The sequence below is a fragment of the Protopterus annectens genome, chromosome 5.part0 (assembly GCF_019279795.1).
Source record: "Protopterus annectens isolate FY-2018-M chromosome 5.part0, PAN1.0, whole genome shotgun sequence".
NCBI classification, from domain to species: Eukaryota; Metazoa; Chordata; order Ceratodontiformes; family Protopteridae; genus Protopterus; species Protopterus annectens.
The window spans coordinates 29,557,688-29,577,220 of record NC_056735.1 but is presented as its reverse complement, the minus strand read 5'-3'; the positions used below and the strand labels follow the sequence as shown (position 1 = coordinate 29,577,220).

At 42.9% G+C, this 19,533-nt stretch overlaps 1 protein-coding gene across 2 annotated transcripts in view; it reads left to right on the top strand.

The window, feature by feature from the left end:
* The window catches only part of CHMP2B (charged multivesicular body protein 2B), a 244,297-nt gene that overhangs the window by 62,960 nt on the left and 161,804 nt on the right, over window positions 1-19,533 (top strand). For both annotated transcript variants that reach the window (XM_044072081.1, XM_044072080.1), the window contains exon 3: window positions 13,009-13,203. In XM_044072081.1, coding sequence (XP_043928016.1) covers window positions 13,009-13,203 — 195 coding nt within the window. The remainder of the gene's footprint in view (window positions 1-13,008; window positions 13,204-19,533) is intronic.

Here is a 19,533-nt window from a genome sequence, read left to right as displayed (position 1 = left end):
ATTACGCTTTTCCTAAGCTAGTCGCCAGTTCGCCGGTACTCAGTGAGGTGCTTTCGCAACCCCTGATACCCGCTACTTCAGATTCGTAGGCCTCTACTGAGACCCATTCGGAGTTCGGTATGCTGCAAGATGCTTCTTTGACTGGGGAACCTGCGGATGTCTCTACCTTGCATGGGTCCGAAGCCACTGTGCAGACACTGGCTTCTGAGGGTGTATTCAGGCCTACTGACTTGCATATTAAACCAATGCCACCTTCTTCAAGGCCTAAAGCTCGATCCATGCCTAGAAAACCGACGTCCAGACTGCATGGTCAGGCCCATATGCCTAAAAAACAAATAAGAATGGCTGAAGACCCTATTACTCTAATCAGGGGAAGCCACCCTTCCCCCTCTAAGAGACCCAAGACTGATTTTCCTTATGATTCTTCAGATCAGGATTCTGAAATGTCTGTTTTCTGTGATGACCAGGATTTGCCCTTATCTACCTATGAGGATTCTGATGCAGAGGACTCCATTCCCTCTGCTTCCTCTCTAGAGGATTTCTCTTTTGGTGAAACCTTGCATACTCTTAGGGAGCATTTCTGCTGGTCAAGCCAGGGTTACTCTTGACTCCAAAAATAGGCTTGAGGAATTCTTACTCCTGCCTAAACACAGACCTTTAGCTATCCTTCCTGTACTGGAGGTTGTAGATGATGCCGCCTTGGAATCTAGCCTGGCCCCTGACACTTTACCTGATGCTCCCAGAAAACCTGATGGGTATGTTAAGGTACCTGACTCTCAAGTTCCTCTTTTTAAAAATCCTACTGTGGATCCTGAGACCAATTCACAGGGACCCAAGGGCATTAAGGCTACTACTGCCAAAAATCCTACCCCCTCTGATAGAGATTCCAGGGAGCTGGATAGATTGGGTAAGAAGGTATACACTTCTGCAACTTTGGCCATTAGGGCCTTAAACTGCCAGTTTCATATGTTAAAGTATCAGCAGCATATTGTTGGATTGCTTAAACAGAAAATTATGCTGAATCCTGATTATGCTGAAAATGAAGAATTACAGCATTTAATGCATTCTGCTGAACACGTTGGAAAACATACTTTGCAATGTGGTGTTGATTCATTAGAGGCATCTTGCAGGGCTGCTGTCACTGGGTCTGTACTTAGAAGGCATGCTTGGCTTAGGGAGCAATCTTCATGTTGAAGCTAAATTACTGGATGCTCCCTTAAACCAAGACAGCCTGTTTGGCAACAAAGCTGAAGAAGCACTTAAGAAAAAGCTAAATCTATGCAAACTGTTAAAGATTTCCTGCAAGTACAGCCTCCCAGATTTAGTAGGCATTGGTCCTCTAAGAATTGGTACTTTCCTTCCTCTTCCAGGCCTTCTCAGTCCAAACCCAGAACCAGCAGAACACCCAGGCTTCAGTCCCAATGTACTCGCAGGCCTAAGCAGTGGGGGGCTCCCACTTCCAAAGCAGGGAGTAGTAAGACCCCCCAATGGTAAACTGGGAACTCATTCCCCAGGACAAATGGGTTTTAAATATAGTTTCCCAAGGATACAGATTCCACTCCTTACCAACCCCAAACGGTTGGCCAGACCTACCCCCAAATCAGTGGGCAGAGGCTCAAAAGCAAGTTCTCTCTCTCAAGCCTCAGGGCTATTAAACCTGTCCCAGAAGAAGAATGGGGGCAAGGTTTGTACTAAAGACATTTCCTGGTACCCAGAAAAGACAACTCCTGGCGTCCTATCCTGGACCTGTCTATCCTAAACACATTTATGGTAATCCCAAAATTCAAGATGCTAACTCATCAGCTGCTTCCCATGCTAGGCAAAGATGCCTGGTTGGCAACACTGGATTTAAAAGAAGCCTACCTGCACATCTCAATAAGGGAATCTTGCAGAAGATACCTATACTTCAGAGCAGGCTAAATGCACTACCAGTTCTCTGCACTGCCCTTTGGCTTATCTACTACACCCAGGGTATTCACAAAGTGCCTAGCTCCAGTCATTGCATTTTGCAGGCAAAGAAATATTCAAATATACCCATACCTGGACGATTGTCTAATTCAGGTAGAAAGCCAGGAGATACTGTTAAATCATCTGGCATTTATAAATAAATTTGCTAACTTCTCTGGGGTGCACCCTAAACGAAAAGAAATTGCATCTTGTACCCTGCCAACAAATTCTATTCCTGGGAGCAAGGTTGAGTAAAACTTCCCAGATGGCCTACCTCACGCCAGGGAAACAAGTTCATTTGACAGCCTACTACTACTGGCCACAAAGACCCAGCTGTCTGCAAGGAAAATACTGCAAGCCATATGCAAGACTGCATATGCGGAAACTACAGTGGAATCTAAAATGCCTATGGTGTCAACATTCTCCGGATCTAGAATCAATGATTACTATCATACCTTGTCTACAGATAGTTCCTTTGGTGGGCAGAGACCTGCCACCAAAACAAAGGACTGCCATTCACTCTACCCTCTGCCACCCAAACCCTAACAGACGCATCAGACTATTCATGGGGGGATCACTTGGCAGGGCAGTGCATTCAGGGCAGATGGAACCCAAGTCAAATGCACCTGCATATCAATAAAGAAATGTTAGCTGTACAGAATGCTCTGACAGCCTTCAAGGACCACATTCTTCCATGACAATTATTCGTAAAGACGGACAACACCACTGTTATGTGGTACATAAACGAGCAGGGGGGAACCCACTCATACCCTCTCTGCAGATTAGCCATGGCTCCGTGGAACACAGCCTTGAGCTAGCAAGTGCACCTACAGGCTCAATTCCTGCCAGGAAAGCTAAATACACTGGCAGATGACCTAAGCAGAAATCGCATGAAACTGGAACCAAAGATATTCAACATGTTGAGAAACAAATGCGGGAGCCCAGAGATGGACCTGTTTGCTTCCCCCAGAACTACCAATTGGACAAATTCTGCACAAGGATTCCCCACAAACAAGCTTGGAAAGTGATGTCCTGTGCTTCACCTGGAAAAACCTGTCAGTTTATGCCTTTCCCCCTCTGCCTCTCCTCTCCAAGGTACTACTAAAGATCAAACAGGACAAACCAAGGACAATACAGATTGCACCAGACTGGCCACGCCAATGCTGGTACCCTCTCTAGTGCAGTGTATCACTGCTGGTACCATGGCACCTGCCTCAGACCCCCTGCCCTGCTGTCCCAGCAGGAGAGCCAGATTCTGCACCCACAACTTGAAACCCTGAACCTGGCAGCCTGGCTAATTACCTGATCTCTCCGTTACCATCCCTCAGTAAGCAAGTGATGGATGTCATTCTGGAGGCAAGGAGGCCTAGTACTAGAAAATCCTATGCTGAAAAATGGAAAATATTCTGTTCCTGGAGTCAAACTCAGGGGATGGGCACAGCAGCGCCCAATTTACCACAGATTCTTCAATACTTAACGGAGATGCTTCACAAGGACCTTTTCATTTTCCTCCAAAATTCATGCCTCAGCCATTTTAGCTCATTACAATACAGAACCACTGCTCTTCTCTCCTACACTGCTGAAGCGATTCCTCAGTGGGGCCAAACACTTAAGACCACCCAGGAGAGCCCCTACTCCAGCCTGGGACCTTAACGACGTTGTATTGGAAAAGCTCATTCTAAGTCCATTTGAGCCAGCTGCAAATGCAGAGTTCAAATACCTTTCTTGGAAAACAGCCTTCCTTCTAGCTATCACTTCAGCCAGAAGGGTGTGTGAATTACAGGCCCTCATGGCAGTGGAGCCTTTCATCTTTCATGTGGACAGGGTGCCCCTCAGGACCAATCCCTCCTTCATGCCCAAGGTGGTATCCAGTGTGGCCCTTAATCGGTCCATTCATTTACCAACCTTCTTTTCTAATCCACAGAACAAAGGGGAACAAATACTGCACTCCTTGGACGTGCACAGACAACTTAGATTTTACGTGGACAGGACTAAACCTCTCGGGAAATCTGAACAGCTGCTGGTTGCATTTGCTGCAGGGGCAGAGGGGAAGGCCATCTCAAAGCAAACCATTTCTAAGTGGATAGGCCATTACATTCATTTCTGCTATAAGCACCATGGAAAACCTACCCCACAGGGAGTAAGACCACATTCAGCCAGGAGGGCTGCATCTACCTCTACATACTTTCTCAGAAGTGTCCCTACCAGGGACATCCTACAAGCTGCTACCTGGAGTTTTGTACATACCTTCAAGCATTACCACTTGCCAATTTTTTCTAAATCCAGAGCTGGCTTTGCCACTGCAGTCTTGCAGGGCCTTCTAGTTGGTCCTAATGTTATCTAATAACCTCCTGCCATCCTTTGTTTTGGGAATCTACCCAAATGTGATGACTGCAACAGTGAAACACAAAGAACATAGTACAGTTGTGTACACTTACACTCTAACATCTGCATTTATGGTTATTCACTGTTGCAGTCCTGGTTACTCTCCCTCCAGCCCCCTGACTTCTATTGACTATACCTCTATTCTTGATACTATGCTTAAAGCTTTTTGGTGTATTTGCTTTTTTGTTTGAGGTGTAACCTTGTATATAATTGCTTCCCATTATGGGGGCACCCGACACCTGGAGCAAAAAAAACTGATGTAATGGCGTCTGGTGCATGCTTTATACCCCTGACTATCTGACGCCATGGAAGACGAGACAGCAACCGACGCATGACCCAAGACTTTGATAATCAGGCAGACTGAGGGCTACTGCAAGCAGGTAAACCAAATGTCATGACTGCAACAGTGGATACAATCGAACATCTACATTTATGTAAGTGTACACAACTGTACTGTCACCCTACACATTTAGGTGGCAATGGTGTCATTGTACACCTCCAATTAAAAAATCATATTAAATAAAAAATTATACCTATTTACTGTATAAATCTGGGCAGTGCTGTCCTGACCTCCACTTCCCATACACCAAGATCATTTTAATGCTGCCTGCACTGTTCTCCCATCTTGGTGATACCCATGGCTGAAGACCGTTCCTATAGTATGAGTTAAGCAGGTTACCCTTTGTGTCCGTCCCATTAGTAGACAGTGGTAGATAGTCTTTGTTTCCAAATGTATGATGCTGTTCAGTGTTGTGCAAGCTGCTACTTCCATGGCTGTAAGCGACACTAGCCAATACCATCACTCCGTCACCCGTGATGAAAGCTAGCCTCTGCTGTTCACGCCCATCCACTCTTTCTGTGCTACTCCAGAGCTTGGGTCACTTCTTGAACTTGGGTTGTAGCCAGTCTTTTTCCCTGTGTGCCCAAGAGCCACGCTCACAACATCTGTTAGTTATGTTCCTGCTGAAGAACTCTTTAGCCTCCCAGGGAACACAGACAAAATTCTCCACAGCTTTCTTCCTGGCATGGGAATACTGCTACCACTCTGGAGTTTTAGGGCCAGAGAGCCCCCAGTCACCAGCTGCACCAAAATCAAGCAAATATGGATTTCAGTGTCCCCAGCCGTCTGCCATTTTCTATGACGTAGTACTCTGCCCTCAGTCTTCATAACAGTGTGGAGAGGAGATGGGTGCATCCCAATATGGCACCTTCCTTACATTAATAAAAACATTTCCCTTTCATGACCGTAGGAGAGACGCCTACCTTTGCCTGCCACCCCACACATGGCATGCAGTGATGTCAGTGAGATCCATGTGCATGTTTTCCCACATTGTTGTGTGTAGTTTGTCTGCATTCTCTAGCTATGTTTTTCTGTCTGAATTAGAGTCCCTGGTCTCCAAGGGCCTAACTAGGCAAGAAACAACCCTGAGCAGTCACCCTAGAAAAGGAGAGTCCTCCAGTCCTCCTCCCCAGCCATCTGTGAGCCAGTTATAAGTTGCCAAAGCTGCAGTTGTAAAAGTTCCTTCTGTACCAGCAGGTCCCATTAGTGATGTAATTGTTTTCTCCATTATCAGTAGAAGGCAAGCAGGCCTTTAATTACTAGGCTTCCCTAATTATAGCTGCATTTTCCATCCTCTTATCATTGTACGCCTCTGTCAAAGCTTGTTACAGCCTTAAAGATTTTCTTCGTGTTTCACTGTTGCAGTCATTACATTTGGGTAATCCTGCTGGCAGGTTGCCCTCAGTCGGCCTGAATTCCAAAGTCCTGGGTCCTGCGTCTGCTGCTGTCGCCCCTTCCCTGACGTCAGGCCATCAGGGGTATAAAAGATGCGGCCAACACCATTTTCTTTAGTCTTTCTTGCTGTGTGGTGCCCGAAACAGAAGCAGTTAGCAAGTGCTGGTCAGCCGACTCCTGAGATTTTCGTGTTCAAGTTTCAGACCCGAAGGCTTCAATAAAGCTAAGTACCCTGTTGGGGAAACTTTTTTTTTTTCTTTCTTGCTCCAGACCGATGTCAGAAAAAGTAAATAATTGTATTTCTTGTGGAAAGCAAATACCTCATAAGGATTTTCATTCTTACTGTATTCCTTGCTTATGCCCTGATCACGTCTCTGGTTGTCGGTTTAGTGCTAGATTTAACCAACGCACTATTAAGCATTGGTAGTACTACGGTGGTGGTGCTGCGGTAGCGTTGTCGCCTCACAGTAAGACGTTGTCCTGTTAGATTCTCAGCTAAAGCATCTTCTGTGTGGAGACGTGCGTGAATGGGTGTACCTTTGTTGAAGGTTGTGCGTCAGAGCAGGCAATTCGGCATGTAAAAATCTGCCAATCATTAGTGGACTGGAGTTCCGCTGTGACGACCCCTAACCGGGAAAAGCTGAAAGACTCAACAACTATTAACTGTCTGTATGATTTTGCTTTAAACTATTTTGGATGCCGGTTTAATTATCCAGAAATGTCGTCGGATAGTCATCAGACTACCGGAGTTCACAAAAAATGCAAAGAAAAGGAGAGAGAGAGAACCGGGGCCCAAAACCAACGACTAAGCTTCTCCTAAGCCAGTGGCCGGTTCTCAGTGAGGCACTTTCGCAGCCCCTGATGCCCGCTACTTTAGAGTCACAGGCCGCTACAGACTCCCATGTGGAGTTGGCCATGCTGCTGGAAACTCAAGGTATTGGAGCCTCTGATACTATACCTTCAGATTGATCTGGAGCCGCTGAGCAGGCACCGGCTTCTGAGGGTGTATTCAGACCTAAACATCTTTACATTAATCCGACTTCAGCTTCAAAGGCAAAGACTAAAGCACCTTCTAAAGCAAAGAAACTCAAGAGCCACGTGGTCAGGCCTCTATGCCCAAAAAACGGATGCTCAAAATGGCCGAAGACTTGATTACCTTGAACAGGGGTTCCCATCCCCCTGACCTAGGCAAGAGACTTGACTATGAATCTTCAGATCAGATTTCCATTTCTTCTGATTCCTCTTCTGATCATGAATATTCTCTTCCCCCTTATGAGGATTCTGATGCTGAAAAATCTATACCTTCAGCTTCTCCTCCAGAGGACTATTCTTTTGGGGAAAACTTGCATACCATGAGGGAGCATTTCCACTGGGAGAGCCAAAATTTTTCAGAATCTAAAGAGGCTCGGGGATTTCCTTTTACTACCTCAACACAGGCCACTAGCCATTCCACCTGTGTTAGACGTTGTAGATTGTGTTTTCTGAGTCTAGTCTTACCCCTGACTCCTTACCTCCATCTTCTGTTAAGCCTGACAGATATTGCAGGGTTCCTGACTCTCATAAATTCCTTTTTAAAAAAACCCTGCTGCAGACCCAGAAACAGGAGGTAAAGCTTCCGCTGCAAAAAAACCCTACCCCCTCCGGCAGAGATTCTAAGGCTCTGGATAGATGGGGGGGGGGGGTTTACACATCTGCTACCTTGGCTATAAGGCCTTAAATTGTCAGTTTCATGTGCTCAAAAATCAGCAACATGTCATGGCATTGCTTAAACAGAAAATGTTAAACTCTGAATGTGCAGAAAACAAGGAAATGCAGGATTTATTGCATGCAGCTGAACAAGTTGGAAAGCATACTTTGCAATGTGGTTTTGATTCTTTGGAGGCCTCCTGCAGGGCCGCAGTTATGGGTTCTGTAATTAGGAGGCATGCTTGGTTAAAGGAACAAAATCTGCCTGATCATGTCAAAGTTAAATTATTAGATGCAACTTTACAGCATGATACTTTGTTTGGTGTCAAGGCAGAAGAGGTGTTAAAGAAAATGGAGGACAAAGCTAAATCTATGCAAACTATCAAAGATTTTTTACAAGTACAGCCACCTAGGTTTATTAGACACTGGCCAACAAAGAATTGGTCCTTTCCTGCGTCACAGACTTCAAAGGGGCAGATCCAGATGCCCTAGAGGCAGATCCCAGGCGCAAGGTTCATACAGGTCAAAGCAATGGGGTGCTTCTACCTCCAAAGTTGGAGAAGACGAATCACAACCATACAGGAAACAGTCCCAATGACTTCCTCCCTGCCTGCACCAAGCACTTATCTCCTGGCAAGCACCCTTAGGGGGAAAATTAGCATTTTTTTTCTCAAACTTGACGCATCATAACCCAGGACAAGTGGGTTCTAAATATCGTGTCATAAGGCTACAGGTTCCATTTCCATACCCTGCCAAAGGCAAACGGCTGGCCAGAGGCACAAAAAAGTCTCATCCCTCATGGACATGGGGACCATTCAACAAGTACCAGAGCAAGAGCAGAGACAAGGATTTTACTCTACTGTTCTTGGTACCCAGAAAGGGCAAGGCCTGGAGACCAATACTGGACCTATCTATTCTGAACACATTCCTGGATATACCAACATTCACGATGTTGACTTTGCAGCAGCTTCTGCCCATGCTGGGCAAAAATGCTTGGCTTGTGACTAGACCTAAGAGGCATACCTGCATGTCCCAATCAGACAAATATGCAGAAGATACCTCAGATTCAAGGCTGGCTCAATGCATTATCAATTCTCTGCACTGCCCTTTGGCTTATCTACTGCGCCCAGGGTCTTTACAAAGTGCCTGGCACCAGCATTTTGCAGACAGAGGAATACAAATATATCTTTTCTTGGACGGCTGTCTAATTCAAGCAGAGAACAAGGACATTCTTCAACATCTGGCGTTTGTGAAAAGACTTCTAACATGCCTGGGGTACACAGTCAACGAAAAGAAATCGAAACTAGTACCCTCTCAAGAGATAATATTCCTGGGTGCAAGCTTAAATAAAACTGCCCAGATGGCTTATCTCACGCCAGACAAACCGGCAACAGACTACCTATTTCAAAATGTTGGCAACAAAGGCCAAGTTATCTGCAAGAAAAATTCTGCAGGCTTTGGGCTTCATGGCATCCTGCATCCTACTAATTCCATATGCAAGACTGAATATGAGGAAACTTCAGTGGTACCTAAAAAGTGTTTGGACTCAACATTGCCACAGCCTGGAAACTATGATGACTCCTGTTGCAGGCAGGGAATGAGAGTTTCGATGGTGGGCAAATGCTTGTCACCAAAACAAGGGACAGCCATTCACATTACCCCCAGCCAGGCACACGCTAACAACGGATGCATCAGATTATGCCTGGGAGGCCCACATGGCAGGAGGATGCATTCAGGGCACATGGACCTCAAACCAAATGCATCTACATATCCATCAAAAAGAGATGCTAGCTGTTCAGAATGCCCTGACAGCTTTCAAGGACCTACTTCATCCGGGACAACTACTGATAGACCGACAACACCATGGTCATGTGGTATATAAACAAGCAGGGGGGCACACATTCTTACCCCCTTTGCAGACTAGCCATGATTTTTTGGGACACAGCATTTGACTTACCAAGTACATCTGCTGGCACAATTCCTGCCAGGAAGGAAAAATACTCTGGCAGACGAACTAAGCAGAAACCTCATGGATCCCCACGAGTGGTAGCTGGATCCACAAGTCTTCAGCATGATGACAAAGAAATGGTGATGCCCAGACATAGAGCTATTCGCCTCCCCCTCACAACTACCAGCTAAAAAGGTTCCGCACAAGGATTTATCGCAGACAAGCATGGAAATTGGACGCCCTATCGGTATGTGCCTTTTCCCCCACTGCCTCTCCTCCCCAAGGTACTCCTAAAGGTCAGACAGGAGAAGCCAAAGATGATACTAATTGCCCCAGAATGGCCCCGCCAGTACTGGTGTCCAATACTAAGGAACTTGTCTCAATGCCCAGCTTGGACCTTACCTCAAATACCTCCTCTACTGTTCCAGTAAAACAATCTGATCCTGCACCGCTAACTCAGGACTTTAAACCTGGCAGCATGGCGGATAATGTAGTCATACAAAACACACCTCTCAGTAAAGCTGTGATGGATGTCATTTTGGAAGCCAGAAGGCCTAGTACTAGAAAATCTTATGCTGGAAAATGGAAGAGATTCTGTGCTTGGAACCAGGCACAAGGAACTGATACAGCTGTGCCAAATATTCCTCAGATTTTGCAATACTTAACTGAGATGCTGGACAAAGGCCTATCTTTTTCATCTATTAAAATTCATGCCTCTGTCATTTCAGCTCATTACAATACAGAGCCACCAATCTTTTCTCATCCCTTATTAAAGCAGTACCTCAGAGGAGCCAAAAATGTAATGCCTCCAAGGAGATCACCAGTGCCAGCATGGGACCTCAAGTATGTCTTGGAAAAACTCACCCTGCCTCCTTTTGAGCCAGCTGCTACTGCTGATATAAAGTTTTTATCTTTGAAAACAGCTCTGCTCCTAGCAATAACTTCTGCAAGATGAGTTTCAGAGCTACAGGCACTCATGGATGTGGAACCTTTTATCATTTTTTATCCATACAGGGTCTCTCTCAGGACAAACCCAACATTTATGCCTAAGGTGGTGACCAGTGTGGCTCTTAACCAAACTATTCATCTGCCAACCTTTTATCCAAGTCCACAGAACGAGGGGAGAGAGTTCTGCATTCTTTGGACGTACACAGACAGCTTAGATTCTACTTGGACAGAACCAAAGTTTTCAGAAAGACAGAGCAATTACTAGCGGCATATGCTGGAGGATCACAAGGAAAGGCCATCTCAAAGCAGACTGTTTCAAAGTGGATAGGCCACTGCATTCGTTTCTGCTACTTACACCATGGCAAGCCAGTGCCCAAGGGCATTAGGCCACATTCGACCAGAGCTGCAGCCACTTCAGCAGCCTTTCTCAGGGGAGTACCAACCAAAGACATTTTAGAGGCTCCTACTTGGAGTTCAGTGCACACCTTTACAAAGCACTGTCATCTACCACTCTACTCTACTCTAAATCCAGGGCAGGCTTTGCCACTGCAGTTCTGCAGGGCCTCATAGCCGCTCCTAATGCTGTTTAGCTCCAGCCTCCCAACCATAGCTTTGGGACTCTACCCAAATGTAATGACTGCAACAGTGAAACACAAAGAACATAGTACAGTTGTGTACACTTACCATAAATGTAGATGTTAGTGTGTTCACTGTTGCAGTCCAGGTATATATATATATATATATATATATATATATATATATATATATATATATATATATATATATATATATATATATATATATATATATAAATAAATGATCTGGGGCAAGAAAAAAACTAAAGAAAATGGCGTCGGCTGCATTTTTTATACCCCTGACGACCTGACATCAGGGAAGGGGTGACAGCAGCTGACGCAGGACCCAGGACTTTGGAATTCAGGCCGACTGAGGGCAACCTGCCAGCAGGATTACCCAAATGTAATGACTGCAACAGTGAATACACTCTAACATACACATTTATGCAAGTGTACACAACTGTACTTTTGTTGTCTTGCACATCTGTGTTGCTCAAACGAAAAATGTATACCACCAAACCGAAACATTGTAACTAAATTTAATAAAATAAAAAAGTGCTGGAAGGACTACAAAGACCACTGTAACCAGAAAAATATGTACAAATGAAAGTGCTAAACATTTCTGGCTACAGTAGTCTTTGTAGTCCTTCGAGCACTTTTTATTTTAAAAATTCTTAATTTCTTTTCATGTTTCTTTTTTCATTTAATTTACTATTTTTAGATTAATAGTAGTCATGTAAGTAATGTCATTTTTAACAATTAGCTGAATAGTCGCAAGTCTTGTGGCCACATTTTGTTAGGTTCTCCATGGCTGCCTAGTTTGCAGATCCTAACAGTTAGTTGTTTTAAAGGCTAAGAAACCCCAAGGAAATACTTTGCTAAAAAAATGAATAGCAAGTTTTAAGAGTTGCTTACTTTCTTGAAAAAAAACTTTTATTGAATTATCACTTGTGGCATAGACAAAATTACATTTACACAAAAGTAATCAAACTGTATTAACAAATTAAGATTAACAAACACTATACTTCACATATATTACTGTATATTATATAACCTAAGCAGCATTACATAAATCATTAAATTCCTGCCCCTTTTTTAAAAAAGAAACAGAATTTATAAAACCAGCTCTTACAGCATAAGCACTCATACATTTATGTAAATCAAAACAAACTACACCAACACTATTTATTTATTTAACATTTGTTGACCGGGAAAGTCAGACTAGGTTCCACAGAGCCTATTTTCAGCGGAGGCCCGTGGAGAAACGCTCCAGTCGCATGTCTTTGGAATGTGGGAGGAAACTGGAGTACCCGGAAGAAATCCACGCAAACGCAGGGAGAACATGCAAACTCTGCACAGCCGAGAATCGAACTGGAGAAACTCTCTTGCTGTGAGGCGACAATGTTAACCGCTGCACCTCTGCGCCGCCCAATCCTAGTTGCAAGCATTGTACATCACAAACCATACTGATACACTCCCAGTTGCAAACATTATACGCGACTTATAATCTACCCAATCATTTTTAGTCAAACATTATATAGTTAACCTTTAAGTCTTGCCTTCTTTTATACCTCCTTCCTTCCCTGTATGTATTCTTCCAACAATTCCCATTTTTCATATGTAGTTTGCGCCTACCCTTTTCTAAAGATCTCCGCTCTAGTTGTTTTATCTGTGTTACTATATTCACTACTTCTAACATAGCTACTTTAGATTTTAATTTCTCTTTTCTAGTAATTTGAGTGTTGTGGTACTGCAGTAAGTCTGTCTGTTCTTATTTCTCTTAGGAGCTGGAAATTAAGAAGATGGCCAAAACTGGTAACAAAGATGCCTGCAAAATTCTAGCCAAACAACTTGTCCAGGTGCGGAAGCAAAAGACACGAACGTATGCAGTCAGCTCCAAAGTCACGTCTATGTCTACACAGACCAAAGTTATGGGCTCACAGATGAAAATGGCTGGTGCTATGACTACTACAGCTAAGGTAGGGAGAAAAGTGGTTACTAGCATTGTAAATGTTTGCCTAATGCTATAGTGAGGGAAGTCTTACTAATGAAGGTAAATTTAGATGTGTACATAAATTTTTCAGTCTTGTGAATGAAATCAATAAAGCTGACGCACACGGATTTCAGAAGATATTTTAGCCACGTAACCAAACATGGAAACATAACTGCAAGTTTCTGGCAGATGCCCATAATTGTGTGCAATTTTGGGCAGCTTGCATTGTTATACAGCATTTGCTGTACTTGAATCACTGCAGTAAGATGGAAGGTCCTTTTCAGAAGTATGTTTCTTCAAAGGTGCCTGTAGGTAAGATGGACTTTGGATCATCAAAGTTGTCTAGATAAATGACATCTAGGAACATGGTGAGGTAAAACTTTCCCCTGCCCACATTGAGGAGGTAGAAGACATGAGATTTGAGCTCCTTCTTGGGAGCAGCATCTGTGTCGCTGTCTAGATAAAGGAAAAGGGACTGCATCTGATAGGAAACAGTTGTAATGAGAGGAGTTCAGAGGGCAACAGAAGGCCCAAAGTATGACATTCTTACTTAAAAATTAAAACAAATCTCTGGGGTGATTGTAGGGCACCTATAAATGCTTATGGTACAGAGAAATGTCGGAAGGGTAGCTCTCTGAGGTCATGCTACTTAACTGATGAAAGCAACAAGGACAGTAAAAGGAGCACTCTGTATATAATCCAATCCAAACAAAAATATTGGAAAAATACTTTACAGTCATTCAGTTGCATACTCATGGAACAACTTCCATTGTCCCTTCGCTCAACAACTAAAAGTGGTGAATTCAAAAACCAACTAAAAATTCATTTCCAACATGCATGGATCTGTACTTGTCAGGAAATAACCTAATGAATTTTTCTTCTTCTTCTCTCTATCAACAAATATGCCTGGTATCTGCTAGCTAAACTGTCTACACATATTACACTCTCTGCATTTAGTACCTATGCTATTAAATGCATTCTTGTACTATGTCATGATGTTACTCTGTATATTACATATTTTTTTTATTTGAGGCATTGTCATATTCCTTGTAAATAACTTAATGCTAACCATATTTCTCAAACATATTGCTACTGCATTCTCAGAATACTGTACTTTTGCCTTGTAAATATTAATGTTATATAGGTCTTTCTGTGTTTAATGTTATATAGGTCCCTTTCTGTGTTTAATGTTATATAGGTCTCTTTCTGTGTTTAATGTTATATAGGTCTCTTTCTGTGTTTAATGTTATATAGGTCTCTTTCTGTGTTTAATGTTCTATAGGTCTCTTTCTGTGTTTAATGTTCTATAGGTCTCTTTCTGTGTTTAATGTTCTATAGGTCTCTTTCTGTGTTTAATGTTACATGGGTCTCTTTCTGTGTTTAATGTTACATGGGTCTCTTTCTGTGTTTAATGTTACATGGGTCTCTTTCTGTGTTTTGTACTGTTAAGTGTCTTACAACGTGAATTGCTAGTTTTTTTCTTTTCTTATTTTTTTAATTACTTTCCTGGAGGTTTTCTCCTAGAGTCTCCCCTGAAAAAGGGCTCTCTGGGTCCAGTCATACTAACCCGGTTAACAAATGTAAAAATAAATAAATGTATAATGCATGGCTCATTGACTGAAATTTCAAGCAACATTTAAAAAAAATCAAATTATAACACACCAATCAGTATCATTTTACTCTGTAAAAAAATAAATGTACAGTCTAACATTATACTGTTACTTTTAATAACATTTTACTAATCCTCTCAACTTGTGTATTCTTCTTTCCTTGATTAAATTTGCCCTTTTTTTTTTTTTTTTTTTTTTTGCTTGTAGGTATTAACAAATCTATTAACTTGTGCTGCTTGTATTTGGCAGTGATGCTGAGTTCCTTACTTAACCCCAGCAGATTTTCACGATGTGCATACACGTTCACTTCCAGTAAAATATGATGGACGCCTGTACCCCAGAGTTTTGATCATTTTGACTGCTTTATCTCCAGTGAGTTCTTTGAGAGAAGCTCATTTCTCGTCACCTTTCCACCACTGAAGTGGGTTTGTCTCTAGTGAAATACATTGCAAGATTGAGATATCTAATATACTGGTGTCCCATAATATTTTTTGTAAAACGTTGCTGCCCCCCCCCCCCCAAATAAGAGGCGTTTAATATCTAAATTACATATCGTGTGTACATGTCTTCAGTCTGTGTCCACAGGAATTATGCAGGTCATGTTTCAAGTTAGGGTTTTAGACAAACTGGGTTGGTAGCTGCTAATGGCATTTCAGAATCCTCACTGAAATTTTTGTCTATTCTGTTGTGGAAAAAAACTTAGTATCATTTAGTGGGAATCGCCAAAAAGTTGATTTTCATTCCTGACTTTTGACCATCACGTTGCCTCTGTTGTACGGAAGGCTTTCTACATGGCCCACCTCATAAATAAGGGTATTTCTTCCAAGAACAAGGAGGTCATAACGTCCCTGTACTCCCTTATCAGACCCATTATCAAGTACAATACCCCCTTCAGCATGTACCTTGCTAAGCGCATGCAGCAGTTGGAGAGACCACAGAGGTTCCTGACCAGGAAAATCCAGTATCTCAAATACCTGACTATACAGATAGCTAAAAGCCCTGTCCCTCTACTCAGCCTCGTACATACTGCTCAGAGGTGACCTGTGTGTGGCATACAATGCCGTCTCAGACTCAGCCTTGATGGAGTTGCTGCATATCTGTAAGTCAAACTCCACTCACACAACCTGCACGCAAGGCCTCAACCTGATCTGTGACATTAATAGAACTTGGAGTGTGATAGAGTTGTGTCCCAATGACTCCCCCATCTATGGAATAGACTCCCTCTGCATGTCAAGCAGAGTACCTCACTAGACCTCTTTTTAAGAGGGACCGGGACGACTAATTGGAAAACAGAAAATATACCCCTGTGATCCCACCTGTTTCCCTAGTGGACGGAAAACAGGTGCCGACTTTGTGGGAATATGGGTGAAATTTTGGCTAGGCTTATAAGAGCCTCTGGGCCAGTAGCCTAGTATCGTCCTATGAACCTACGAGTGTTGAGGTACCAAATAACTTTCATACGAGTCGGTTCAGAAGGAATAACCATCTCCTTGAAGCCCAGTGACCAACAGGGCTGGATCCTCATGACGTGCTCCCCAGAGAATTTTGTGTACATTAAAGTGCATTCCCAAAGAAACTCGCTTAGCCCCAGATGGAAAGGACCATACTTGTTTTGCTCACAACTACGGCTATCCATTTTAGACCCACAAGGAAACTTATTCTTTTCTATCTTTTTTTTTTTTTTTTTCTTTTCATTTCCCTAGAGAAAAGAGTGGGAGATTACTGCTGCCCTTTATAAGTAAACACAAACAGGTATTTGCGGTCTTGATCTATAGGGATAAAAAAGACCGATGAAATATCTATTACCGAGAAGGTGGTGGCATCTGAAAGAATAGAAAAGTATAGTTGCAGGGTTAGGAACAACTGGAAATATTGGTAGTAATACAGCATTCACTTCATGTAAATTTTGTACAAAGTTGTATGTACTTTTTTATGGCTTCATAATGGGTAAGTTAGGAGTATTATAAGTACAGCGAGTTGGGATAATGATACTTTATTGTAACAAAGCAGAAATGAACAATTTGATTTCTTTCCTTTCTTCCACAGACAAAAAGATACTGACCTACCATAGGCAGGCTGTTGCATGGTTTTAATGTCATATGCACAGAATCTGTCTCTTTTATGCCCTGCTTTGTTCATAGCTGTTTACTAGACTAAGGACCACAATAACCTTTTTAAGCTTGGCTATACATCCCAAATCTCTGACAGTTCTGACATCCTTGATAATAAGCAGGGACTTGGGAAATTAAACATTTACAGGTGCCCGTGTCCCTTAGAGATATAGGTGCCAAACCAGGGATGACTTTCCTGTTACCCATTCAATTTTCCAAGTAGCACTTGAATTGGTTAGGGAGGAACTCTGCTTCACATGGATGAGGAGCCTGTTCTAGAGAACTGGGTAATCTCTGGGATACATACCTGTCCCTCCAGCAGGTCCTATTTATATCACAGGCAAGGTTTAAGTCTTTAGAATGGGTACTTCTGGTGCTGTTTGTTTTGCAGATATGCAGGAAGTCCACAGAGTGGGGTCTAACAATGCCATGTATTTCAGGCATAGATCTCCCTTCAAAAGCCTGGAGGGAAACAGAATGCAGGGACAGAGCCTTGAGGTGGTCTGCATAGGACATTTTACTTAAGCCCTGTATTCTTTTAGTGAGAAACCTCTGTGGAAATTCCACCAAAGGGGGGTATTGAACTCCTTGGTAGGTCTGATGAATGCCGAATACGATGGAGCAATGACTTCTTTGGACTTGGATGAAATACCTTTGTTTATAAGTTGCGCAACATAGAATGATTTCTTCACTACTATAGACACATGATGGTCAAAGGCTAGAGTACTATGTCCTGGCTGCATCCTGATCTCATACTGGACTGCACCCTTCCTATTGTCAGCAACGTTGTGCTTTTGACTTTCAGTTAGTCATTGCAGTGTACCTTTTTAACATTTTTTCCTAATGTTTTACTTTATTGTAAGAAATAAGGTCACTGCTTCATTTAGATAATCTGTCCATATGTCGGACTTAGCTGGGTCTGCACTCCCAAGGTAAGGCTCCGAGAGCTTTCTTTAAACTCCTTCCCACTTTTCTGGATTGGTCCTTTACTGATTTTGACTTGCTTTGTCCACTAGATGGTAGTGTAATACCACAAGATTTTTAGCTTACTCTTGTAGCCCACTTCTTCATCTTTCCCCTCAACTCCAATACCCTGTCTGCTCTTACCTCTACTCATTAAGGACTTGGTGCCTTCTTTCCCCTTACTCTAATCTCTCTTTTGCACTCTCCCTCTAACCCTTCCCTTCAGCAGAGCATACTTTCCTGCATAACAAATAATTTATATAAAAACAAAAAACGCACGGTTTCTCTTATAGATTGTTTGTTTTTGGTGGTTTGTGCCTCCTATTTACCTTGTTCTGCTAGGCAAACCCACTCCGTTTCGCTGTCGCTACACTCAGGTTCACTCTACTCCCCTACACCTGTTTCCACCCACCCTGACATAATTTCCTTTATTCACTAGATCTCCTAACCACACCCCCTTAAAGTCCCAGCCCTATGTACCATCTACTCCAATCTCCGTCCTCTCTCCTCTCCACCCTCCCTCACTCTGTTGCCTATATAACTCTACTTACTAGCCTAATCCTCACCTGCTTTGACTTTAACACCACCTACTGCTCCTTTTTAATTTAAAACCTTTCAGCTTCTTTTATCTCCTGCATACTCACTACTACTACTTCTAACCTACCCTTCACCATGTCCCACCTCTCCCTGCCACTTGCATGGTTACTTACAATCTTTTTAACTGTCCTCTGCAACCTAACCTCTTATACTATACTTCCTTAAGCTCAACTTTTTCTCACCTACCTGTACTTATCCTCCAGTCTTCCTTCAACTCCCACATTGTTTCTTAACACCTCCACTCAACAGTCTATCTAAAACCTTAACTCCTAAGGCTAAACTGAGGACATTTAAACCTACTAAATCTAAAGAAAAAATCAAATGCTATGTACTATATATTGCTAACCCACAATCTGTTTCTACTCTCCTAACCCTTTTACTTTTCAGGTGACATGCACCCCAACCCTGGCCCTAGTGTGATCTCAGCCTCTGATGGTATCTCCAAACAATCCATCTATTCACTTTCTTATATCCCATCAAAGTACATATCCCTCTATTCACTTTCTTATATCCCATCAAAGTACACATCCCTCTATGCTATAAACCTGAGAAGCTTAGTAAATAAAACTGCTGAATTCCATTCCTGGATTTTACAACACTCTCCTCACATCCATTGTGCTTTGCGAGACTTGGCTTAAACCCCATATCCCAGATAGACATCTTTTCCCCTGGCTATAACATCAGAAGATTAGATAGAACCTATAAAAAAGGAGGTGTAGCTGTCATGTACACTGAAAACCTCACAGTAACCCCTCTTGTGTCCCCATCCCCCTCCACACTCCCCTGCAGAACTTTGGCAAACTAAAATTAATCCACACGCCTCATTTAACATTGCTGCAGTTTGCATTCCACTTGGTGACCAGTATCACAATAGTGGAAAGTATTCTTTTCCTCTCTCTCATCTGATCTCCATAATGAGACTGTAATCATGGGAGATGTTAACATAAACTGGTCAACTCTTACCATGGCATCCCCATCCACTTCCATCAACTTACATGGTTTTACCAAACTCATAAACACACCTACGTATGCCAC